The 27579-nt window shown below is 36.0% G+C and overlaps 1 protein-coding gene across 4 annotated transcripts in view; it reads left to right on the forward strand.

The window, feature by feature from the left end:
- Positions 1 to 27579, forward strand: part of KCNT2 (potassium sodium-activated channel subfamily T member 2) — a 119951-nt gene that overhangs the window by 10927 nt on the left and 81445 nt on the right. For all 4 annotated transcript variants that reach the window (XM_040072695.2, XM_040072696.2, XM_040072697.2 and 1 more), the window contains exons 2-5: positions 17226 to 17305; positions 22817 to 22916; positions 25664 to 25720; positions 26407 to 26455. In XM_040072695.2, coding sequence (XP_039928629.2) covers positions 17226 to 17305; positions 22817 to 22916; positions 25664 to 25720; positions 26407 to 26455 — 286 coding nt within the window. The remainder of the gene's footprint in view (positions 1 to 17225; positions 17306 to 22816; positions 22917 to 25663; positions 25721 to 26406; positions 26456 to 27579) is intronic.

A 27579-nucleotide genomic window follows, 5' to 3' on the forward strand; every position in this document is an offset into this window, starting at 1 on the left:
AGAGGAAATGGAGTCTCCACAACCATTCCTCTGTGGGAAGCGTCAGGAGAGACACCTCCTGTCAAGTACTGGGCTTTTGGTTTATGTCTTTTCCTGAGTGTGCCTGAATGCTCCTTCTCCTTGTATTTATCTGTTAAATACTCACCTTTTGTGTAGCTGGTAAACACATGCGTGTGGGAGACTGCAAGTGTACACAGCTCCCATCATTTCAGGAAAATTGCTGTAATTTGATGTTCAGCCCTGTATTACTTCTCAGAGTTGTTGGCATTCTAATGCCATATTTTGGGGCGTTGTCTAAGTGTTTCCAGATTGCATATGTGGACTGTCTCAATATGTAACTTTAAAAAGACACTCCTTTTTATAAAGTTACCCTGCTCCTGGGCATGTGTAAAAAGCATATGTGGTATATTTTTTTTTTCTTTTTCACTTTTTAACACTTCAGCTATAAATGGAGTCTCAGAAAAGTTCTTTCTAGGCTTGTTAAGGTGTCTGTGGGAAGTTCCTGACAAATTTTATTTGACTTCTTATGACTTTCTCCCTTCAAGATCAGGCATGGTTCCCATAATTTCGTGGCCTGTAATAACCAAATATTGTTAATCTAAGTAAACCTGAGGACAGGTAGAGAATCAAGCAGAGTACAGAAAAAAAACCCCAAAACATAAGCTTTTAAACTAACTTTATTTTTTTTAACTTCAACTTTTTTTTTGCCTTTGATGTCATTGTCTTGCATCCTACCTAATCCTTTACAACTAGAAGGAAAAAATGTAGCTTGGGGAAGAAATAAACACAGGAGAAAAATTTAAGTGATCTAATGTAATGTTATTCCATGCTCCTGTGTGTTTTGTGACAATGATCAGTACATAATTTTGGAATATGATCCAAAAGATAATGATGCAATATTTTTAGTTACTAAAAACTTTAAAAATAGTAAAAATACAGTATCATTACCTTTAAGAGTGCTATTATTAACTAGTGATATTTCCCCTTTGGGAATACTGCTGGTTATGACTGGAATCAAGAAAGAGCTATAAAAATTAAGCTTCATTGTGTATTGTTTTGGCTGTTTTTCCTTACAGATAAATAAAAAACCCAAATAGCAGCTCTGTTCCTTATTTGCCATGCTCTCCTCTTTTCCTATTCACTCCACCTCCAGCAGATTTATAGTTGAAACTATACCAAAACCAAAAGCCAAACACCAGTGTTTTATCTGCACCTAAAGTGCATTTGTACAAATTCTCCATCACTAGTATATGCTATTGTTTTGGCCAGAGTTGTATTCCCTACGTGTCATTTAAATACTGTACACCTACTAAATCTCCATGAGGAACGTTAGCCTGAAAGGGTCCTCCAGTTATGGAGGATTGGGACCCATATAAACTTCTCTTTAAGTAATTTGCAGATTTCCATCTTTTCGTGTTGAGTACCAGATTCTTATAAAAAGGAGTTCATTTCATGGGTCCCAGTGTTAGTAGAAGAGGTTTTTTTCCATTGGTGCAGTATCATGACTTCTAATCGACTTCATTTATTGCACCTTGATCCAGTGGAACTTATTAAGGCAGCAAATACAACTGCAGAGATTTTCCAATATATGGAAAACTCAAAGCTAGCTTCAATTGTCCTTACCACTAGAATAAATATAGGCATAATAGGTAAAATTGAAACACAATCAAAACAAAAGTTTTGATTCTGTAAATTCTGTGCTGAATTTTTCACTATCAAATGTGAAATGATAATTTATTTCTCTTAAGTCTGAGTTTGATAAGTGAGTCATGATAAATGTATGACTACATTTTCAGCCCCTACAGAGTTGGGATGTATCTGTAACTAGTAATTGTTGGAAACCATCCTGTGCTACCCTATATTGAGATTCATGGAGCATTCCACCAGTGTACCGCTCTTATTTTATATGTTTTGCATGGCAATGCATACTGTCAGTTCCTACACAGAATATTTCAGGTGACAGCTTAGCAACCAGTGTCTGAAACTCTAAAAATATTCTAGGAGATCGAGAGGTTCACAGATAAGACATGTATCAGTCAAAATGTTGAAAAGAATATGCTAATTTGTTGTTATTCAGTATTTTAAGGATGGAGATGCTTTGGGTGCTTCTGTAAATACGACTTCTCTACAAGTCCAATGCTAAACAACAAGCAGCTACAAAAATGATCACTGCGTACTGTAGCACTTGGCTTTCTTGTAAATCTTAGTATCAGGTCCCATTTCAAGTATTATTTCAGGAGAATGCAAACTGGGTAATTTGGAGAATCAGGAGTCTGGGAAACTAATTATATTAAGAACCAAAGCATGACCGGTATTTCATTAATTTCACTTATTTAAATTTGGAAAGTACCCCAGGCTGAAGTTTAGAGTGCCAAATAATAAACTGAAATATTCTTTCTTTTGTGTGTAAAGCTTTGCTTTAAAATGTAATTTATCATCAGAGATAAGCCAGCAATTAAGTAGGTGGTAATTCAAGGAAGCCTCTCATAACTTGCTGTATAGCTCTCTAACCGTAGACACAAGATCTAAATCTTACTCTGAAGTCTGGCTGAGATTTTGATAAGATGTTACATAGATAAGCATAAAAAGTAAAGTTACGTGTCAAGTTGATCTTCAGAATAAAAAAAATGTAGTCATATGTGTTTAAACTGAATTCAGTAGCTTCATTGAAAAATTGGTGATTTTTAAAGGCATGATAGAGAGAAGCCAGAGTGGTATAGAAACTTTTGCATTGGTATTTGATCATCTCACCTATTATATGGCAGCGTAAGTGGGATTGCTAGATAAATGCTGAAATACTGGCATAAATAGACTCCATAAATACAGTAGGAATGCTATTTAACAGTATATTTGAATATATCTGAGATACACTTTTCCATTTCCAGAGGAGAAATAGTTCCATACAGTCAACTGGAATAAAATTGTTCTATTGATAAATTATGCTAATTTCCCTTTCAGCTGTGCAGAATTGAAAAATAAAAAAGTATTCTGAGAAAAACAAAACCAAAACTCCAGGTAGACTAATTTATTTAATCTCTGAGTCTAGACTGAATTGGGTACAGCTTTCTCATCAAATTCCCCCAAGTCAGCCATTATTGCACGGCTTCATTAGTGATAAGAATTCGGAGCGTTTTGAAGACAAGGCATTTTACACTCCATCATTTTAACTGAGACTGTTTCATTCCCATTTTAGTGATTATGATGTACATTTCACAGCACTCTGAGGTATGAGAGCAGGATTTTATAACTTTTATGTATTTGTAGTTTTTGCGGAAACCTTTTAGAGCTGAAGAGTAGAGTGCTGAAATAAGCAAGTGACCACAGACAACGCGAGAAGCCCAGTCTACAGCAGGGATTTGAGTCAAAGACATGCAGGAGAAGGGCATGTTTGCACTTAGTACCTATGATGAAATGAGTGGATTAGATGTGTAAAATGTAGGTAGCAGCATAACCATGGTCTTCGTGCTCTGCAAGTGAAGGTGGTAAACTACAGGTCCTAAGCTTTGCATTGCCTTTCAGGTAATTTTTCAGACTCCCAGCTGTAACAATGCAATTTCAGACCCTTAGTTCAGTCACAGAGATACCAGGAGGGGAAGATGGATAGAGCTATTAGAAAGGGAAGTAAAATTATTAAAGGCCTTGGAACTGTTTGATTTTCCAAGTTGTGCAAATCCTGGAAATTGTTCATACTTCTTTTCCCTTTCCTTGTTAAAATATATATACCCTCCACTTGCATTACAAGATAAAATCCTAGGAAAGGGTGCGTGCAGTAGAATATCAGGAAACCTGAGCTTGAAAAGTTACTGAAGTCGACTAATTTCCTTAAAACAAAGGGATGAAGATTGAAAAGTGAGCAAGAATCAAAGTTCTTACCTCTGCTCCTGCTTATGAAGATGAATTCTTAGCCTGTGGTGAGACAAACAGCAAAAATCTCATTTACTGGAGCAGGATATATGTCTTCTTAAGGGGGGGAAATGTATATGGGTCTTTTTAGCATCTCTGTGACCAGATGCACAGAGGTCAGTCTTGTTAATAAATATTGATGAAGACATTTTTACCTAAACATTAATATATCCACACCATAGAAAGAGAGTAAAGTATATGGATTTGTAATTCCTTTGAGTTCAATTAAGTGGATGTATACAATTTGAAAAAATAGTAAATGCTGTTGATTTAGTGTTCTTATTGTCTGGTTTCAAGGCAAATAAATTAATTTTGCTTTGCTTTATTTCTGCTTTATAAGTGCAACTAGCCCCTGCTTTGCTCTGTCAATAAGAAATTACCTGTTTTGTTCTGTTAGAAGGCTTTTTGTTCTATCTGTACATTCCTTTATGAAACAGGGGCTTGTGCTATATTTTTTTTTCAAGTTGTTACCTTCTTATTCAGTAGGTTCTTTTCCTCTGTGACTTTTAAGCTGATTTATTATATTAAAAATATGAAAAAAAATTGTATGTTTCTACAGTTTCTATGGTATTTTTACTGAGGATAGGCACTCACTTTATATCATAACATGTTTATTTTACTTTTTTGTGTTGTTTACTTCTTTTCCTTTGTATGAGCATGTGATTTTTTTACCTTCAGTATCAATCTCTAGAGAACCCTTTGAAATGCCTTATAAAAATTTTAGTACATGATGTTCACTTTAGACTTCCCCCTTATCTATCTCTTCCAATTATCTCATAATGGAGCAGAGTGCTACAGCTCACAGTCTATTTATATCTGTCATTTGCTTCATTCTTAGTTTGTTCCCAGGCTAATCCAACTTGTAGATCTTGGCATGGGTGCCATTTATTCCTTTTTCATCTCTTGTTGACATGCTAACTAGTACTTATATTTTTGTCATTCTCGATGCACATTATGAGAATATTTTGGTTCGCCTTTTGCCGTGGTTTTATTTACCTGCTATTTTTAACATTACTCTTATCTGTAATACTGTGGTTACAAAATACATCAACTCGGTGTCTGGCATTGGAGCCTAGTCACTGTAGAGAAACAGAGCAGCACAGGATTCCCCTCTCAAAAAGAGTGAGGCAGAAGTCAAGCCATGTGCACTGAGTAGATGGAGCACAGGACCAGGATGTATAGATCAAATATGAATTGAACAACGAAAAATTCAGGGTACTGAACTACCCATACTCTGGAAGATATATGACACTTGAGAGACACTGTTAGAGGGTTTTGGGGTTGGCTTGGTTTTTGAAAGACATTTGAAGTCAGCAAACATGAAAATGAAAGAATAAATGCAGGAAAAATGGCCAGGTTTACAGCAATAAATGGAACACAGCCTTCCTCTGGGCAGAACAGTGGCTCGATAGCCTTCAGGTGTAGATTTGTTTTTGTGCAGTAACGTGGGACAGGGGATTTAGCTATGGACTCTGGGTAACAGCAGCTTCTCCAGAATCAGTTTAGCACAAAAATATGACCTGTAAAAGCCTCCTTTTGGGAATACTGTGTTTGTGCATCTTCTTACTTGTGCGTCTGACTTGCACTTCTGACTATGCCTGTTAAAGGATCAATTTTGATTTTATAAACACTATGAGTTGAAATAGAGAATTATAGAATGCTTTATTTTAGTAAGCTAACAGTGTATAATGCTGTTTCAGTTGATGTTGTAAATTTACACAGCTGAAATTTAAGATTCTAAGTTTTCTAAATGTCATTGTTAAAAGGCTGAAAGCTCTTACAATTTTTTTTTTTTTTTTTTTTTTCCGGCCATGTTTGTCTTTGCTCAATTAGGTTTCTTTTAAAATTGTAGAGTCTGCATGAAGGCAGACTTAGTCTGTTACATAACAGAATGAACTGGTCATTTATTTAGCAGACATTGGTAAGTGATAAGAGGAAATAATGTAAGAGCAAGTAACACACTGTTGCTTATTTTAATATAGCCTCATTCTGGTATACTCCCTTTTTGAACATTTCCCTCCATCAACACTTATCTCATTTCCACACATTTCCATTTTATCTTAATTTTGTTCTTACCATCAATATAGTTATTATTGAAACAAGTCTTCAGCATTTTCCCAGTGACACCCAAGTGGTCCAGATGCTGTGTTCTAAAGTGCTAAAATGTGCTCTGGGGCTTTTCTATTAGTTAACATTTACAGGCAGTGTCATTAAGGAAAGGTTTCAGAGAAGCATCTGTAGCATCTCAGACAGGAGTTGTGTTTGTGAAAAGGGCTTTGAATGGATGATTATTACATGGTCAAGTAACAAGGTGATGTGTTCTGCATAAACTACCTCTGTGATCACAGTTAGGAATGAACGTCACCCTGTACAATCGTAGAGCAAAGCTTTTGGTTGTTGTCTCCCCACCCATCCTTTCTTCCCATTATTTTGTTCACTTGGACATCTAAGAATTGGTCCATTAACTTGTGGCAGCAAATTTCTGCTGTCTTTTACACTGATACAAAGTGACTGCAACCTCTGTAAGTCAAACACTGCAAGTGCAGTAGGAGCCTGGCTTTGCCACTGTCCCAGAGTGCCTCCTGCTGTACCTTTGAATTAGGTGTAAGAATCACAATGATGAAGATACGTCTGATCAACAAACTCATCTGACTAAAAATCACCAAAGGAAGGAATATACACAGTCTCCGATTACGGCAAAATCCCAGTCAGACTGATTTAGTCTGACTATTTGTAGTTGTTGTTGTATTGACCTATTTGTAGGAGTGTGAGCAGAGACCCTCCCTCACTTGTACATATAGCAGCTTCTTCCACTGGTCATAAAACAACATCCTAACCTGACAATGTGCCCACTGCTGTCTGCCAACAGTCAGCACAACCTGATTTGGGTGGTTTGGAATTTATATCTGGTTTGTACATGAATCGCTAGTGGTGGTTTATTTGGTAATAAGCAAATCAAGTGTTGGTTGGTCTGTACTGATAGATTTAATGATAGCTGGCAAGCAATTGCATTGTTGAGAGCAGTGAACTACGTGTTCATAAATAAACAACTGTCTAGTTCCAAATGTAAATCAAACAAATGTAAACTAAAAACTGCCTAGATGACTGTCCTGAAAGCCTGATAAGCATCAAACAGATGATTAAATGAAGGCATGCAGCTGACTATTCCTTAATGATTTTGCTGCTTCTGCAGAGATCCTAAATCTACACTTATAAAAGAGTCCATGCTGAACACATACACACAAGTATTTCCCAAGTTTTGTATACCCTTGACTGCAAGTTTAACAGTCATACACCTCATGTTCACACCACGAACCCCTCTGCATTGCCAGACTCTGGCAGCAGCTCTCTAATAGTGAGCTAAAACTAAAGCCCAAGGCTTGGCCCTGTCCTCCTTTCAGGGCTGCTGTTTGCTGCTCTGCGGGCTGCAAGAGAAAGGGAACCTTGTGCCCCTCTGTTCCAGCAGCCTGAGCCCAATGACACTGTGTACTTGCTGTTACAGACACTGAAATCCTGGGAAGCTGCTTTTATTTGCCACATCATAAGGCTTTGCTACTGCTTCCACCAACCTGTGCTTAAGCCTTTTTGTGGTGGCTGCTTACTGTGACTCCTTTGTAACAGTTTTTCTCATGCTTTTATGTTTCTGTCTGTTTATCTTCTAGTTGTGGGGTTTTTTTTGAAGACACAACTAGATGCAACTGGTGAAATAATAAGTGCTATTATTTTGGCCTTTGTGGATTACTGTTGCAATAGTGATTTGGACCATCAGACTTTTATTTACACTTAGCTGCACTACAAGGCACCTGTCAAGCACAGTTTTCAGGCAATTTCTGTGGAAGTACAATAATCATGTCAGTCCTATATAAACAAACATGTTTACATTGCAAGGTAGATATGCACAAGGATTTACCTTGCACATATCAGCCAGCCTCGTTTGTGCTATGTGAGCTGCTCTGAGCGACTCTGCTGCAGAGGGCCCTGGAGAACAGCTTTGGCACTTATTCCACACTCATCATATCCCTCTCCGGAGGGGATGAGGTGACAAAGCACACTGTGCTGACAGCTGGGGGGTGGCAAGAGGAAGTTGTGAGGATTAGGGATGGGAGGAAAGGAATATGTGGCAAATGTGGTAACAGGGAGTGAAATTGAACACTTTTCTTCCTTCGCATCTCCTGAGCTAAAGGAAACAGCCAAGAGGCCAAATAATTGGAATCAAAGATGTGTGTATCACAGGTGTGGGGATGCACACACAGACTACAGATGAGAGCACTGACTCACTGAAGACTAAAACTTCATTCTGGTTAAGTCAAATCTAAATATGTGAAGGTTATTGTGTCTTAGGAATTTCACTGCTACTTCCCTGTGACTTGGCAGTAAGCCCACTTACTGAAAATCTAGCTCATACCTGGATTGTCTTTGCAGAATGGGCATGTGTGAATTGTAGACTGAGTACCAAACTTGCACTAGAGATAAACTTTACCTGCAAGATTTTTCCTGCAGCAGAGTGAATAGCTTTTGAGAGAATGATGTGAGTCAGGTTTTGAGGCATCCTGTTATTATCACATCACAGGAAATAGAGAAGGCACATTCTGTTTTAATTGGGTCAAAAATCCTAGGTAGTATGAAATTGAAATGAAAACAAAACAATACCTTAGTTGATGAATGCATTTTCCTTGGAAAAATTGAGTCTATTTTCTACTTAAAGAACAGTAAAGAAAATATAAAACATAATTACCTTATTGAACAAAACAATTTTCAGAGGGGAGAAAAAGGACATGTTTTTGACATGACATGTTGACGTTTCTATCTTAGAACATTGCATTTCTGAAACTTCTCTCCTTATGAAATGTTAATCAGTGAGTAAGTCTCCATATAATATCATGTAAATTCACATTGAATGCTGTAGTTTAAGACAATTTTTCATAAAGTTGCATTTCCTTTTGGGTAGGTGCAGGTGATATTCCCCTATAATTTACTATTTCATTGGTAAAAATGTAGATTAACTTACTAAATCCCAATATTTGCATTTGAAAAAAACCCCAAAGCCTTTGAAATTTGTTCTTCTGACTTGGTATAATTATACTGTGCATTTGTTTCAGGAAACACTGAATAAATTGTTGTCTATAATTGAAACCTGCCAATTATAACTAGCACAATACAGTAAAAAAGAACAAAAGAAGAAAAGCTATCAAATAGAAGTAATAATAGAACAGGATGACAATAAAAAGCTGTGGAATTATATTAGAATCAATATATAGATACGCTCTATTGAATCTCACACTGACCTCCCAGTTATTTGTAAAATACATTGTACAGTTGACATATAAGGAAAATTACCTTTATTTTGAGAGAAAAATACTAATTAAATGCTTAAAGCAATAGGGTCATATCTAGCTTGAATATTTTTAGTATTAGATTATTTTACTCAGCTTTAAGTGAATAGAATATTCCATTAATCTCAGTGTGCTTTGGATCAATTCTATTAGTTCTGTTTTCAGGTAACATATTAACCAGTCATATTGAAAATTATATTTTACACTTGATCATGTGACACAAAAAAATGACAGATTGGGATTCACACACGAAGGGGTTTTGTTCCTTTTTTGATTTTTTATATCCATTTGCTTTTTTTACTTCTTCCTTCTGCTGCAATTTCAGAAAATTAAATCTCTTAATTTTGAAGTAAAAATAAAGCTGGGAGGATACCAAAGCTAATCTGTGAGGATACCAAAGCTCTCAGTCTTGTCCTACTTGGTGTTTTTGAAAAGATGAGAAGTAAAAGATAACATACAGAAGAGAATAAGAGAACAGACAGAGATTGGGAGATTAGAACTAGAGTTTAAGTAAATAGTGATTTGAATTTCTGTGGTAATCAGGGGCTAACTCAAGTCACTTGCAAGGGATGAAATAGAGAAGAGCTTGCTCAGCATTTCCTTAAGGTCAAAACATGGGTTTATCCTTTCTCTCATTAATGGGAGACCAAAGTTCACACAGTGTCTTTTGCTGGTTTAAGCTCTGGACTATTACGTCTACGCCAAAAAAAACCTCAAACCAACCAAACCAAAAAACAAGCAAAGATGGCACGTTTCATTTGTGGGTATTTCTTTATATTAGTAAGAAAGATGTATGGGCTTGTAAACTGCTATATCTAAAGTAAGCAACGAGTCTCTTAACATTTTTTTTCATGTAATTCTTTAGACATAACAAAATCTACCAGAAGAGTTTAAGGCTGTTATTTCTCTGAACACCAGTTTCTATCTTTATCTGGATAATCTCCATGACAATGTCCCTCATCATGTTTACTGCTTGCTTTGTAAGAGTAAAGTGTTAAATGGGGAGCAAATTGAATCAAAACTTATTAAAAGAAAATCTACAGAGAAATGACATCACGTGTTAAGTGTTCGGGTAGGAGTGACTCAACTCCATCACTACCATCCATTTTGGACATAGAGTGGATATTTTCACAATTGGTCACCATTAAGTTTCTGTTGGGTTTGGGGAAAAGGGATTTTTAAGGGCCATAGCACCAAAACTGAGATGCCCATGTGGTATTTAGGCAGTTCTGCAGAGTTTATTTATTAAAGCCTTGATATTTGTTGGCCACCCTAATATGCAGTAGTGGAAGTAGACTGAAAGTTGATGGAATACTTCAAGAGGAGAGAAAAGGTAAACATCTCAAAAGATAGGTTTCTCAAAGTCATGAAGTGATAACTTTAGAAGTAGTAAAGTCCAGATGGTGAGCATGTAAAGAAGAAAGATACATTAAAAGCAAAGGTCTGTGTAGGGAATTAAAGCAAAGAAAAAAACCCCATGGGTGGGACAATGAGCCATTTCCTCAATGGTTTCAAGTCAAATAGTGAAACTGTGTATTCCACAGAGGAAGAAAGAAGAAAGGGTGAAATCTGCAAGGAACTAGAGAAAAGGAACTGGGGAGAAGAAGGGACTGGAAGTTTTCTTAAAATTTGAATGAAACAACAGGAATAAGGAGGAGGTGGAATGAGAGGACCCTGGACAGTAAATTGTGGACATAGCATGGGTGAAGGAGCAGGGAAAAGGTTTCAGAGGACCGAAGACTGACTGCGGGCAAGAAAGCAAATAGATGGAGGGCTAAAAAATCCTGAACTACCCCTGACCCTGCAGACTGTCTTCAGGGTAGACACAGGTGTGTCCACTTGGGAAAATAACTAAGGGGTTTTTTTTGATAGAGCAAGAGTCTTACTGAGGTAATAATTAATTGGCAACATTGCAACATACAGAAGTTTGGTAAGCAAAAATAAATAGCTTCAAATGAAAGGTGTGCGGTGATCAGCATTTAAATCCTGTAGTAGAAGTACTGTTAAGTTTTAAATCAACAACTTGAGACGTGTTGTTAGTTTAAGAACAGCAATTTCCGTGTGTGAGATGCTCATGGAAATTGCCTGACCCCGTGTGTGCCTCACCTACCACTGAGGGGACAAGGGAGAGCGCTGGAATTGCAGGGGAAGGATCAACAACTGATAAGGGGCAAGCAGTTGTGATGCAGCGGAAGAGAGTACAAAAAAAATAGCAATGGGTTACTTTGTATTTTGATCCTAATGCCCTAACACAGAGGCGGGCTGACAGAAAGGACTTACCGCAGAAAGCTTGATTTCCATGAGTTCCTTTCAAGTCTCTTTTTGACAAGTAGTTGCCACCATTAGAAAAAGGAAAAAAGCAACAAATTAACCTTCTTGCTCTTCAGGTCTGGATAATTGGCACAACTCCATAAAACTGAACAGTGCCTGGAATCAATCTCATGGAGCATATCCCATTACTCAGACTTACCCAGTAAAAAAGCCTTGCATAATCGATTTTCATTGCAGCAGTTCTGTGCTGTATGTATCCTACATGTGAAGTATTTTTTCCCAGAAGTTAAAAAAGAGCTATTTTTACATGCAATAAAAACATTTTAAAATATCCATTTCCTCACCTTGTACGAGAAAAAAAAGTTTTTTTAAAAAATCTACTAAATTTATCAAGCATCTTCCTTCAATGGTTTTCTTTCAAACTTTAGCTTCAAAGTGCACTATTTCTTAATGCATCATTCACATTTGTTTTATTAACTTTCTCACCGTAGCTAATAGACTTGCAACAGAAAAGTATATTTGCAGTAAAAAGTCAAGTGTGTGAGGGAAACTACTTAGAGATTTCTTTTTCCCATAGTAAAGTATCTACTCTTTAAGAAAATTTCTAATGACAGTTAATACAGTTTGCAAATTAATTCTTTTTATTACTTGTACTTGAATGTGCAAGTCTGTGAATAAGAGATAAAAAAAAAAAATTAATAGATTGAAAAGCATGCATAGTACCTTCTGCTGAGTCTCATCTCTTGCTATTAGTTTTCTCTTAAAAATCTTTCCCTCAAAGGAATGAAAAAAATTATGATTTTTTTTCACAGAATTATTTGATAAAGTCATTCCCTCTTTCTGTTGCTGTAATATTAGAATTGCTGCCATAGACCTGTATCAGTTTCACAACGACAGTTTTACGTAACTGAGGCCAGCTGATTACAAAAAGGAGCATGAAGCTGGCTACAATCAGATTTTAAGATACATTTCTATTTATATCCATAAAAATATAAACACACATACTATTTAAAGTGTAAGGATTATAATTTTAATTAAGCGTTGAATTTTTTAGCATTTTGATGTTTGAATAGTTAAGTAAAGGAAAAGTTTGCCTTGACATAGAAGGTATTTTTTTGTGGTTGCAGATACAAATTTTTACTTCGTGCAACCTGGAAAATTTGCTTACACCAGTTTTCTGATGCTGTCTTAGTTTTGTTTCCATCAAAGCAGGACATATGGAAAGGAGGCACTAAAAAGGATTTGAGCACAAGATACAGTTCCAATCTCTTAAGATTATTTATGCATCCTTAATCCTTTATTTTACTGCTTGTTATTAACTCATCTTATGCTATTTCTCTTTCATTAATGCAGAGAATTATTTACAGTGACACTGGTAACACCTGGTATCTATATTAGTTATGCTAACATCCAATTACATAATCAAGTCAATATAGATATGTCTGGAAAAACATCACTAAAGAGTTTAACTCAGATTCACTGATATGAAAGGGAGATTCTAAGTAAAAATCCCCATCAGAAAATGACCTCATACCTGTCAGTTTTAAGTACTCTGCGTTTATTAGAATAATGTTTAAGAAAAGTGCTGGACCATATTGCAAAAGTTAGATTTCATCAGCACAGTGCATGGCAAACATCTTCAGTAAGCACACTTACTGTATTTTTAAAACAGAGTTCTGAGAGTTTCAGAACGTGCAAAACTTCAAATAGAAGTGTCACCCATGACAGTCATCCTTAAAATATACTAATCCTTTTAATGAAAGCTAAAAGGAAAAAAAATTCCTATTTCCTTTTTTATTGCAGTAAAATAAGATCTGATAATAGTTCACTTTAGCAGTTTAGGTGCTTCATTTTTAAGCACCCGTCTATACCCTACATAATAGGCTTTGAGGTCTGAAATCTAACAGGATTTCACATCTATTGAATTGGCAAATCCCAATAAAACCCCCCATATTCTTTATCAGTTACAAGGCTTTCTTTGTAGGAAAAATATGAGATGTCCTTTTCTAAAACGATGGATTTAAATAAATGTGTTTTTCTTCAGACTGGCTCTGTTTGTACACTTAATACCTTTTCTTGATTCCATCATCAATAAATAGTAAGTATAAACATTTACAGCTCTTGGCACGCACATAGTGAGAAATCCAGCTCATACTTTCATTTGTGAAGTGATTATTTCTGCCAAATCTGGTTTTTAACATGAAAGAAAGACAATTTGTAGCTTTGAGGGTGCAAGATGATACTGTTACTATAGTAAAGTGTGGCTATGGGGTTAGAATGACATTGTAAATAGCAATGGCAAAATGCAGGAAAAATGAATTAAGTAGCTAGAGCGCAGCCAGGTTGGTCCCAGTGTTTTACAGCCACCAGCAGTGCTCTGCATCACTGTCCTTGACAGGAATTAGGATTTTCCTGCTATACTTTGTATTACATTAAAATGTACTTCTCAAATTGCATCTTAACTGAATGATAACAATGCAGCGTACTTGGACTTGGGGTAATTCAAGATGATTCTTACAGTTTGAAAGATTTGAAATTATTTCAGTAATGTCACTGTTCTTTGGGTTTAAACTGCTGAAGACTACTACCAATAGTATTGAGTTTTAACACACCACGCTGTGTTTTCACGACAGTAATACAGCTTCCGTGGTTACGCTGCCACAGGCGCATCAGGTATTTGTACATTTTCAATGCAGCTGAAGTAAGAGTCAGTAAAGCACAAGTCCTGTTCTTTTCACTTCCAAAAGCAGCTTTTCATGGAATATTCAATGCCAACTACATGCACTAAAACACTCTGAAGCTATTAACTGACCGCAAAAACAAAATCCTTACATTCATCAACCGTTTCTCTCCCTGTAACCATCAAGGAATAGCATTTTAATCCTTCAACTTGACTTCTTTCTGGTTAGGGTGCAACTGTCTTTTACAGAAAGATAAACATGAAGCACAGATTGTTGAAACTACACTTTCAAGTTACGCTATAAACACAGAATAAACCCAAATCTGTTCTGTCGGCCAGGTGATCTGCATGTATGTGTACTATCACCCTGATCTGCATGGTGGGCATTTTATCAAAACCATTTGCTTGGAATCAAATTTCAAATGTCCTGCAACAAGGTAGTCAAGTTTTATATAAGCGTGTCACAAGAATTTCACTCCCTCGCTTGAAATATCCTTATAACTTGTACTAATTTAGCCCAGAAAAATCTTGTTCAAGCCCTTTACCACTACTACTACAAAATGCTCTCAGTATTTCAGTGGGGGATCAGAATTTATTTTTTGTAGGTTCCCAAAAAACTCCTTTTCTAGGCTACACTTCATAGTGGGAAAAATACAGGGAAGAGCAAATACTTGAGGTAAAATATTAACCATTAAAAGATTGTGAGAAACATTCAAGTAGAATGAGTGTTCTTAGAAATAAAAAGCGGTCTTGGGAAAGAGCAGTATCTAGAAATTTCTGTCCTTGCCAGGGGCTCCTTCAGCCAGTCATACTTTACTCTAGTAAATAGCAACCTTCAAGAAACAAAGTGAAATATTCTCTGGTAACCAGAGTATCAGGAGAGTGCGATAATGTATTTTTTCAAATATAGAAGGCCACTACAGCTTTTACTAAAGTTTAAAAAAGTCAGGGGAAGGAGAAGGATCCACTGAAGTGGCATTAGCAGCATTCGTAATCCATTTTGCCATGGAAACTGCTGCACTGTGGAATCCCAGTGTGCTGTGAGCACAGGTTTCTAAGAAAAGCCAAGTAGACAGCTGTTAGAAGGCTATCAGAGCAATTCATAATGCTGGTGATAGGAGGGTGATTAGCTCCCACATCCCCTTCCCTCTTTATCAGTAAATCATGGCCCACTGTTAACATGTTGCTTTTTCACGGTAAGCGATTACTGACATTTTCTTACCAAAACTCTGATAGATTAATTCAGAATGTGTTAAAAAAAACCCCTAACAACAAACCACCATGCATCCTTTCAATAACATCCCTTACTTCAATAGCTTGTGCCACTTTGTTTACCTCCTGAAATATATCCTTGAAGATTAAGTATGTACACTTAGCATGTGGCAGCTGCCAAACCATGGGAGATGTTTCCCACTAAAACTGTCACTGCATTAATGACAGTAAGTATCTTGGAAAATAGATTCTTAAAAATAAGGTTATGTTTGTGCTTCCTCTGAATAGGAAATAGTGTAATTACCCATCCTACAAGGAATACTACAATAAACACACCAAAGGCAAAGACTAGTTAAAGTTGACTGACTTCACTGAGTGAATCACATAGCCTTCTTTTTATGACCCTGTCCTACAAAGTGATATGCCTAAACTTCTGGTAATAGGCAGGCATGAAAAGTCACATTGCCTGAGATGCCACCCATTCTAAGCCCATAAGAAAATAATGCTCCAATTCCATAAGTGTATGGAAATATCTGGTGTAGACAACTGTTTGAGAGACACTACAGATAACAGTGTATTGTACAAAAATTGTTTCAGCAAAAGGCTTAGAAAGCGAAAAACTAGTCAGGATTCTGCTAGAAAATTATGACTACATATAAAACCAAGTAGTTGAAGTACAGTTATTTGATGAAAGACTGCTGAGAAGAAATGCTGAAAAAAAGTTCAAGCATGCTTATGAACAGAAAACATACATGCAGCTGTGCAAAACATGATGATCTACAGAGAAAGGGAGATGTAGGGAAGTAACTCACTTAAGTGGTGTTACTTTATTCTTTAGCAATAATAGATCTTCTCCAGCTGAGCTCTGACTTCTCAGGAAGGCACAGATGTGCTGGGGTAGACATTCATTGCTAGGGGAGAACTGGATTGGGAAGGGAGATTCAGTCAGTTGGGTAGAGCAGGGACTTCAGTGAGAATGGGACTAATGGTGCTCTCATCTTCCAGCAAGCACAGCTCTGAACAGCCTGAGTTTTTCTGCAGAACTAATACACACCTTCCTTCCTGGCCAGTCCCTTGCAACAGTTCTCTCTTCTAGTCTGTATAAGTATTGCATGAGTGGTACTCAGGCTGAACTGAGGGACAGAAAGATGAAATACATCTAGACAGATCTAAGGGAATGGAGGAAAGATGCCCCTGTTGCTTTAATATAATCAGGAGGAGGGTTATTTTCTGTACAATATTGTGTGATTGCAGCACAATTTTGCTTTCATGTCTCAGTATTTCATGGTGACAAAAACAAGTTCAGAGAGGGTGGTTTTGTTTGGTATGTGAGTGTTTGATTATAGGTGAGTACAAACAAGTGGACTGAGACATGAACATGTAACAGAAATGTGAACAAGACAGAAAAAAAAGAAGGAACATTAAAATGTCTCTTTTACAGGAAGGGAGTTAAACTGAGATGGGACGCTTAACGTGGACATCAAGGAAATCTTCCTTACTGACATGCAAATAGGAGAATAGTATTCAGCCAAAAGCATAGGGCCTTCTTATTTTGCAATGTAGACTGTCTAAGTAATATGAAAATGATTCTACATGTAAAGGGGATCAATGAAAGGTCTGCTTGGTGGTGGGGTTTTTTTCGTTTGGTTCGTTTGGTTGTTTTTAAACTTTCAACATTAGTCATTCAAAGCCAAGTGAGCTTTTGGCTGAATACTCACTGTAAGTCCCTCCATTAAGAAGAGATGATTAGAGAAACAAATTACTTAGAAATATTGATTTATTACATTTCAGAGCCAATCCTAATACTTTCTTTTTTATTATTTCAGGGTGCAAGTTGAATTCTATATGAATGAAAATACATTTAAAGAGAGACTCAAGCTCTTCTTCATCAAAAACCAAAGATCAAGTAAGCAGTTGGATTAATTTCTGTTAAGCATATTTGTGATACTTTAAGTTAGATCAAATTCAGTTGAAGGAAATAGTGAAGTTATTATTAATTTTCTTCTGAGTTAAAATATTTAAACTTGAAAATAATGTGCTTGTGCAGGATCAAACAATTAGTGATGTCATGAGTTGTTAAATAAAATATTTTATTTCTGTGCCATGATCAAGTTGACTAATTTGCATTGACCTGGCAGCAATGCTCATTGAGAAGTCGTGACCTTGTGACTTAGAGAGCAAAGGCACTTAACATGGTAAAGGAAAAAATCTGCAAAAGTACCCAGGTTTTTGAAGTGTTCTATTTCATTAAGTATTCCTAAAATTTCAAACTTTATCTGCACCGAAAAAAAAAAAAAAAAAAAAAATTGGAAAAGAGACTATTGGGGATATGGTACTTCAGAAATGTAGTCCTTGTCATTTGCCCATAGTCTAACTTAACTTACAGTCTTAACAATATAGTCTAACCTAAATATATCTTCATTGACATATGTGCTTAAAGTCGTCAGCCATCATGGAAGAGAATAATGTGAAGGAACTAAGATATTAATCTTTTTAAATACATCCATGCAGCTGGTTCACAGGGGTGGAAACATGGAATATTTTTCCAATCTTGGGTAGAACAGTGGAGTTCATAGGTCAGAAGGGCAGTAACTGACCTCAGTTTTCTTCTGTGTAGCAGGCTGTTCTCTTTGCCTTTCATATGTAAAGAACTAACATTACAATAGCTTTATACATAAAGCTTTTAGACTACAGAGACTACACTTTGTCCTTTGTACAGCTGAAATTGTTTCATGGTTTTGTGTCTGGAAAAAGACAGAAAAAAAGAAGAGAAAAATTTTTTGATGTCCCAGTCTGAAAATACCCAGACAAACAAATTTGGGTGGACTAGATCAAACTTATAAAAATAAGACATACCAAAAAATCTTGTATTGGTTAGAGCTAGAATTAAATAAATACTAGCTTTACAGCACGGAACTTGATATTTTTATTGGCTAAACTTCTTTTACTTTCCAAGTGTAGGAAGAAAAATATTCCTCTAAAAGGAAAGAAAAAATAAAAAAAGGCACTGGGCTGTGAATATCTGATATTTTCAGTATGGGCTTTGGAATTAATTGCTGTTTTTTAGCTAGAGAATCAGGTTTAACAAAGCTTCTGGAGGTTTATCCATGGGGAATGCATTACTTACTACACTTACCTAGACACACATGGGAAATTCATCATAATTCAGGTGCCTAAATAGCATAGGAATGATGTGGATAGCAATCAGAGCACTGAATTAAACAAGAAAAATCCCTAAGCCAAAGCAGTCAGTATTAGGAAGTTCAAGCACTCCTTCTGTTTATGCAGATCTTGGTTCTTGTCCAAATACTCAGAACCAGAATCTTCCCAAAAATAGTGTCCAAAAAGCTGCTGCTGACACAGTTACCTGTCTCTCAGTCACATGCCCCCAGTTGAAACAGGAGGAGTCTCTTGCCCAGAGGTACCAGGGAGCTGATAAACAAAGATAATGGATTTTAGGCACTATTCACTAAGAGCACTAAAATCCTTCCTTCATATATTAAAGATGGAATTGCTGTCATTGAGAAAAAAAATATCAGTAGGATCAGCAATTTTTTTTGCATAGTGTATCTCAATCAAACCTGTTCACCAAAGAGTTTTTGATAATATCACATGGTTTTACCAACCAGAGCAGTCAGGTCTAGAATTTATAAGGATTTTCTATAGAATACTATCCTGATCTGAATCACATATGGGCCAGTAACTTGAAATATTAACTGTTTTATTAATTATTATCCTTTTTTAAACTGATAAACTGATAAAACAGGCCTTCATCTGTGTATCATGTCAACCTAGTTTCCACTCAATCTTCTGCAAGCAAATGTCTAATCAAATTTAACGTATAAGAAAATATCTTACAAAGGTGTCACTCAGCACCCTCCCCCAAGAAAAGGGGAAAAAGGGAGAAAGAAAAAATGACAGTCATACAAGCATGACTTGCTTGTACTTGCCAGGACCAAGCACTGCATTATCACAGCCAACAGTAGGTCTCAAAGGAAGAAAATAAGTGAGGTTTCAAGTCAGTGAGGAGAGAGTAAAGGATAACTGTTATATCTATCACTAGGATATAAACTGTTAAGAGTATATTTTGGTCCAGCTCCTAAAGCCAACTGCCATTGAAATGATTTCGCTAAAAATCAAAAATATATTAGTAATTTATGGGAAAGGAATAATGGGAGGTAATTCTAAAATCCTCACCTGGTATCTGTCACTCTGTTTAGAACAACTCTCTAAATCTGACACTTAATCTACGAAAATGCTTGCAAGGAGAGCATCAAAAATTTGTAATAAAAGTGAAAGTCACAGTCAGAAGTGGTAAAATATAACGTATCACTCTATACTTAAAAATGCCTGCAAAAATAGCAAACACTGGTTTAAACTGAGAAGGAAATGTTAAGATTTGACATAATTATATTTAGTTCACGAAACAAATAGATTTTGAAATGTTATTATCAATTCTTCTTTTAAATAAGACAGAGTATATAATACATAGACGCAGTGAAATTCCATTCCCATTAAACAGTATGTAACTGAGTGGAGCTGAATACAAGTTTCAGGCACCACTTGTATTCAAAACATAGAGATACTGTGCACCAATGACCTTGCTACTTAAGCAATCTGGCTCTGAATGAAGAACAAGAAATTAAGTCAAGCAGACCATGTTGATCCATTGACAGCATGTGAAATGCAGAACAAAAATAGGCAGGAAGCAAACAAATATGAAATGCTTCCTCTGTACCAGAATAATAATTGAAAACTTGTTGTGTTTGTGCCCCTCCTTCCCACATTTGAAATCCTACATCTCCATGATGCATGCATTGCTTCCAACTCACACGTGAATCCCCAGCTAGGAGGCTGCTGAATCTTTCTACCAGAAAAAAAAGGCATCTGTAAGGCTGCATTAATTATCCAAACAAGGGTGACTGCGTATGTTACTAACGGCTGAGGCACACAGAACAAGGAGAGGTGACCCAGGATAGACTTGAATAGACTTCTTCCATATTTATATTTTAATAACTGGCCCAATCACCTATGCTACAGAACCTGTACTTTGCCTTGCTTTATAAACAACCCCAGCCACGAAGTGCACTCTCTAGAGATGCTGACTGGATTCGAGAGTTAAGGATTTAGGGCAGCAGGCTGGAGCATCAGTCTGCTTTATGATTTAGCTTTTAATCAGAAAAGAAGTGGGTTTTTTTGACATTTAAACCAACATATAATTTTAAAGGATGATTAGAAACCAGGCTGTTATCAATGCAGAAAACAAGTGTTTCTCACCGAGAATAACATTTACAAAGCTAAAAAGCAGGAGAAAAGTAACAGACTTCTGTACTTGTCCAAGAAAGTTAGACAATACAAAATCAGTAAGCCTTTTTTTGTTTGTTTAGAATAGAGGGTTTTTTTAACCATTATCTGCGTTTTCTAGTTGTAATAGCCCGGTTGTTAGGGGCAACCATTCATTTATTACAGCATATTCTACAGAGGCTTTGGACAAAAAATATAATTCATGTTTCGTCAGCAACAGTTAAAAAAAGCTACAGATGAGGATCATAGTTTTGCCCAAGTCAATTAATAGGATGACACACAGGCACTCACCCTTCCTGTGCTTTCCCTCTTCATTTCTCCTGTCTCCTTTCCTTTCGACCTTGCATGTTCTTTGCTAACGCGCCGGCGACATGGAACTTAAGGGAGGTGACGGTCAATGGAATTTCCTTTCTGTCATTTTTTCCTTCCTTTCCTTTTCCTTTCCTTTCCTTTCCTTTCATTTCTGTCCTTGCTTTCCTTTCCTCTCTCCCATTGGGAATAAATAGGTCTGTGGCTAATTATTCTTGCTAGGGGAGCAGGAATCCTCAGGTTAATGTTTCTCAATCCCAATTGCCTAGTAACAGCTGTGGGACTTCTCACGGACCACAGGATCTTTTACCCTGAGTTCAGAGAAAAAAGTTGCTGTAAAAGTCCATCCAGTTCTTATGTGATAACTGCAACTTCACACTTAAAAGTAATAAGCATTTTAATGTAATAAACCTAAAGATTTTGCTCAGAAATTGCATGGTAAAATATTTAAGAAGCCATTTTCTATTTTTCTGTGTTTGTAGTAGATGGACTTTTAATGGGAAAGGAACTAGAAGACATAAAAACTGATTTATCAGAACTAGAAGACATAAAAACTGATTTATCAGTTTTATCTGTAAGGTGCTGATTTTGAACTTAGGACTGAGTAAAGTTAAAAAAAAAATAGTATTACCATAAAATTATTCTTCTTAGAAGGGAAATTTATGCACACAGCTCTTTTATTTGGGTAGTTCTTATACAACAGAAGTAATTACATTGAATTCAGCAGACCTGCTGAAGTATTTGCAACACAATAACAAAGCACAGTGTCCTTGCTGTGACTGGGGCAAGGGAAGTCGCATCTGGGTAAGACTCAGAGTGTTCTGTTTCGGATAGAAGGGCTCAGCCATGCAGAACTGGACTGTTAGTTTGCAATACTAAAAAAAAGTTATTGCTAAAGTGACCTCCAGTCACTTAACATTAGTCAGCTAACAGTTTTAACTTCATTAGTAAATGAATGCTTACATCTAAGAGTCAGATGCAAATATTCACACTAGCAAAAAAGTCTGCTGAATTCAATAGCAGTACTGAAAATTTAAACCTTAGTCCCACATAAAAATACAAAAAAGTTCCACTTCAGTAGATAATGACTCCAGTTGGCAGTGAAATAAATTGCCCATGTGATAGACGTAAATGTCCATGTGGATCCCTTTGAAGGAATCCTGTCCTTGTGCATTAAACCTATGTTTAGTATGGGAAATATTGTAATACTTTGTGATAGCATTTGGGGCATATCTCTTCAGCTAGAACATCTGAATATTTACATTGTCTGTAGAACAAGTTGTTCATTCCATTCAGTTGTGCATTCAGCATGACTTTTAGATGTCCTGATTCTTGAATGTATAGTTATTCAGCTTCAGCATTAAATAACTCTAGTTTAATATTTTAAAAGTTGGGGTATTAGTAATATATTCTGTATGTGAAGCTACTGCATGAAGACATTTTTAGATATTAATATTTAAATGCTTGCCACTGCATTATGGTTGAAAGTATGTGCTTTCATGTTGCTGTATCCTATATCTCAAAAAGCATTGCATAGTTCTGGTATCCCTCCCAAGAAAGTGAACTTTTCAAACTACCAAAGACCCAAAGAATTGCATCAGTAAGGATTAACAGCATAGAATAGCTTCCAAACAAGTGACTGCATGGTTCTTTACATTAAAACAGCTGAGTCTTAACCCAGACTGGATATATAAACATTCTCTTTTTACTACATGACTATTCTAGTTTCTTTTAGTTTTATCTTGAAGGTTGGTGAAACTTTAAAACCCCTGAACTTCAGTATTTTCTTTTCTTTTCAAACTAGGTCTGAGAATACGATTATTCAATTTCTCTCTCAAGCTACTAAGCTGTTTCCTATACATAGTTCGTGTGCTCCTGGATGATCCTACACAAGGACTTGGATGGTAACCTTTGAGGGTTTTTTCCTCATTTCTGCTCTCAAAGTATTATTTAAGTTATAAGAAATAAATAAATGAATACATGAAGGATTTGGTTTATGTCTTCCAGATATTTTGAAAGAATTACAAAGCTGGTCTTACATTGTGAATAGAAATAAGAACTAAAATAACATTATTTTTCTCCTTTACCACTAAAATAATTCTGGCTCTTTCCTTAGGATACTGCGCATCAGATGTAATTGTGCGAACATATATTTTAGATGTATTATTACATAACATTTCTATGTAAAATTGCAAATGTCTGATTACCAGTTTATGCAACAATTCTTTTTGGATTCTGCTTAAACGATATTACTTTATACCCCAGGTCCCAGAAACAGATAAATACATGAAACTGAGCTTCCATGCAGATGATATTGATGATCGTTTTCTAGCCTTCTGCTTTCTTTAAACACTTCAGAAGAACGAGACCAAAAGTACATTCTATACTCACAATGATTTACGGATATAATGTGTGATTTAGCACACCTGGAATTGCCAGCATAGTATTCTATACGACCTTATTTTTTTTTTTTTTAATGTGTTACACAATTAATCACCAAATGTAGAAGAAATTATAATTTATTTAATCCTGTACTTCTATTGTATTTGTATCCTGGGAATATTGAATCTCCTCAATTCTTAATGCTAATAAGCATCACATTTTATTAATGTACTTCATTACACTTGATTTGATTCTTTTGTCCTTAAATGCCGAAAGAAACAAAGCACATAAAATACTAAGCTTAGGATGACAGAACCAGCAATCTTCACACAATGTTAGGCAAGGCACAGGGTTGGATATCTAATTTTAATATTTGGATATCAGTTAAATCTAGTAAGAGTAAGACCAAAAAAAGTTAGGAGAAATACTCTACTTTACAAGAATAAAATCCAAAGCAAAGAGAGGTAAAGAATATTTGCTTTGTTCAGCAGTGCGTGAGAGAAGGATACGTGAATAGGAAGTACGGAAGATGCATTTGAGGGGTTTTTTTTGTCAAGATTTATCGTGAGAAATTGTAAGATCTGAAAAGGGCCATGAAGAAATTTCCCTGAAAAACAAGACCCATAAAAAGCTACTTTTAGCTCTACATACACCTTAGAATGTCTCTTCAATAAGAGGAAACAAGCAGGAATGTTTTTATGAAAAGTTGTGGAGGAGAGGAAACTCATCCTTAAAAATTTAGGCATATTAGCAACTTAACATTTTCCATATAATCATGGCTTCTGGCATGCTGCAATTCATTCATTATGAGACCTCTAGTGAGCACAAATGAGTGCATTGTACCGCATGGTTCTGTCTGGGTGTGCAGGACAGGTTAGAATATCAGACCGTGTGTCAAATAGACTTCTGTATTTATATGCAAAGATGTATATTCACATACATCTGCAGACAGCTGAATGCCTTGCACCTTTCCTGGCATGTTCTTCAATCCAAGTGTTTTACAATTCACCAGAGAGTGTATTTATATTTTCTATACATGTTATTCCCTTACATGGTGGTGTGGTACATCTAAGAGAGTAGTTGGTGTGTTCTGTCTCTGAACAACATTTGTCTGCCTGAGAAGATTCAGGTAAGTCCTTCTGCCTACTCACTAAGGCCCTAATCTTAGAAGTTGTGCCAGACAAACAAATAGCACCCCATTAATGCCCTAGAGATCCTGAGGGCTTGATACCAAAACTGCTGCTTGAATGCATTCTTAAAGATGTGGTGATAGGAAAGAAAAAATAATTTCTAGGTACAGTGTCACAGCCCGATGAAAGAAACTACTCAGCGTGCTGAGAGCATGGCTGAGAAAATGTTTTCACCTGGTTGGTTTTAAAGTGACAGATCTGGGAGGAATTCTTTTTGTCCGATTTTTTTCCTGTTTTTCAGAAATGCCTGCACAAGTTGGTGTCATTCATTTACTCCTTCAGGCACAGCGGGTGTACAGGAAGGAGCTTAAGACATAACGCATCCGTATTAATGGGTACAGTTTAGCACTGTCCCACTCACAGTACAAATACAGTTGTTGCTAATCTGTGGGCTACAGATCTCTTTCTTTTCTGCTGACCTTGCTTGCCAAGGATGAGCAAGGATATTTGTCATCATTTGCAGATTATATATTCCCACATCCTTATATGACCATTAAAAAGGAAGATTTGTGCCAGCAATTAAAGGCAAGATAACATCATGTGTATAATGGCCAATATTTTTACTTGGGTATCACCAGTTTTGTACTTGAAATAATGCTGCATGCATCTCAAGCCCTCCTCACATCCTCAAAAGAGGTTATCAAGTGTAGTTTGCTGCAGTCTGTCCTGTTGAGATGTGCTCTTTGTATCACAGCCTATCCATGGGATAGGATTTCTGGGGTCTCTCGATCTTCACTATATGTTGTGTACTTATATTTTGTGTACTTACTTCAGCTTTACAAAGTAACTTTTTAGTTGTCTTGTTTTTGAATTTGAAAAGAAATCTTTAAAAAAATGTAACCTGGAAAGCTTCATAGTCCTTTATCTACAGATATGGAATACATACAGCAGTGCTTTCTAAAAGTTACTTTAAAAATGTCTGTATTGATTACCTTGGGTTTCAAACTATTGCATGCATTTCATGGACCACTTAATGATTTAATTAATATCCCTTTCCTCCCATATGTTTTTATGACTGTGTCCCCATACACATTTGCTAATGGAAATGGACTTTACATGGATGGTGTGGCAACTACCAGTAAGGAATTAAACCGGAGTTGTTCCAATCAAAACTACACACCTGGTGCAATAGATTGGTGAGTTCCTAAATTAAAACAGCAAACCAGAAGTCCACAGAATGGTGGGAAGGGAAGACAGGAAGATAAATCCATTTCTATCTGGAATGGTGGCATTTTGACATATAGTAGGGATGTTTCTATAAAACTCTAGCCATTATTTATATTTCTGAATGTTCAAACTGCATTTAATATTTTAATTCTTTCTCTTGATTGCAAAGTGAACTGCTGGACTGGATGCTGGTGTGAGATCTGGGTTCCATCAATGCTGATACCTTGCAGAAATAAAAAAGGGTACCCTTAATTTAAAAAAAAAAAAAAATCTGAGTGGCAGTAAACGATTAACCGGAAATTATTGTGTCATTGAGAGTGTCCCATTCCAGTGGTGCTGTGTCAAGTGCCTATTAGCATTGATAGGATTCTTCCAAGATACGACAACCCCTAAGAGCTAGATACCATTTATATCATTAGACAGATAGCAAAATGTTCACACAAAAGGATTGTCAGTTTCCCACAGGAACCTAATGATTTGCTGAAATACTAGACGTGTCAATACTCAGTAGAGAACTACTGATTTAAAGTTTTTATTACTGAGATTTTTTTTCAGTAAGCCTGCTCTAATTTCCATTCACATGTGCAACTTTTTGTTTGTTTGAAACACCAGATTATGATTAATTTCATATTTATTTCCTTACTGTAATGAACAGGTCCCCTATTATTTGGGTGAATCGAAGCTTACCTTTATGGGGATTACAGGTAATATGTAAATGTCCAATTCAATAATTTCCGTGTAACAACTGCAGATGATACTGATTTACAGTAGCAGTAAAGTACAGCAGTATTAAAAGATACTTGGAAATGTTGATGTCAGCAAGGAAATCTTGAACACCAAGTACAGCAAAAGCATAAAGATCAGCTGATCTGTACTGATTCTTTCTGTGAAATGTTTTTTTTACTAAGAAAAAACTTACTAGTTAAGTTCCCAGATTGGTTATCCCGTTATATTGTCTCACCATGGTTGTTGCAATGCCAATGCAATGATTGTACTTCTACATAATTCACAATTTTCTAAGGGAAGAAGCCCTTGAAAATACCTTTGGAATATGCAGTTTGAATGATTTTTGACCTAGCACTTGTGTTACTTTCTTAAATTTAATTTAAAAATACTGAGAAATTTATTTGCCTATGGATACAGTCCTTTTCTAATAGATCTATTGGTAAGGGTAGGAATTTATTTGAAAATAAAGCCTGAGTTTATCTGAAAGTAATAATTATGTGGAGAAGCAGATATATTTTGATTACCGATTTTAACAATTTTGTATATTTTAATAATTTCCCAATTCTTAGCATCTTTTAACTTCTAGGTAAAGACACTGTGCACCCTTCAGTTTTCAGCTGTAAGGAGCATTAATTTAAAATTTAAAATCCTGAGGTTTGACTTCAAGCTCCAGCCTGATAGGATCCATCTTGATGGAATAGTCCCATGATACACATTAAAATACAAATACTTTCTGTGCAAAGGACTTAAGTAAATATCTATATAGATTTAAGTATTTTGTTTTACTATTTTGTTATTTGACTACTTAGATATTTTTAACTATTTAATACATAAACTAACTACATATAATCTAATTGGAGGCTGGTAAATCGAGCTCAGCTGCATTTAAATCTTAAAATCAATAATTATTCATCTGCATAATTTTTTGCTGCTTTTAACTTTTTGCATTATACACAGTAAGAAAAACATTTGCTTTTCCACACATTCATAACATCTTCACAAGAAAATAAAGAGCTGACTGACTTATTTACAGCTTCCTTCTCTCTGTTATGTGGGAAGATTTTGGTACTGTTTAAGAATAAATGAAACTCAGAAAAATAAC

The sequence above is a fragment of the Hirundo rustica genome, chromosome 9, assembly GCF_015227805.2.
Source record: "Hirundo rustica isolate bHirRus1 chromosome 9, bHirRus1.pri.v3, whole genome shotgun sequence".
In the NCBI taxonomy this organism is placed as follows: Eukaryota; Metazoa; Chordata; class Aves; order Passeriformes; family Hirundinidae; genus Hirundo; species Hirundo rustica.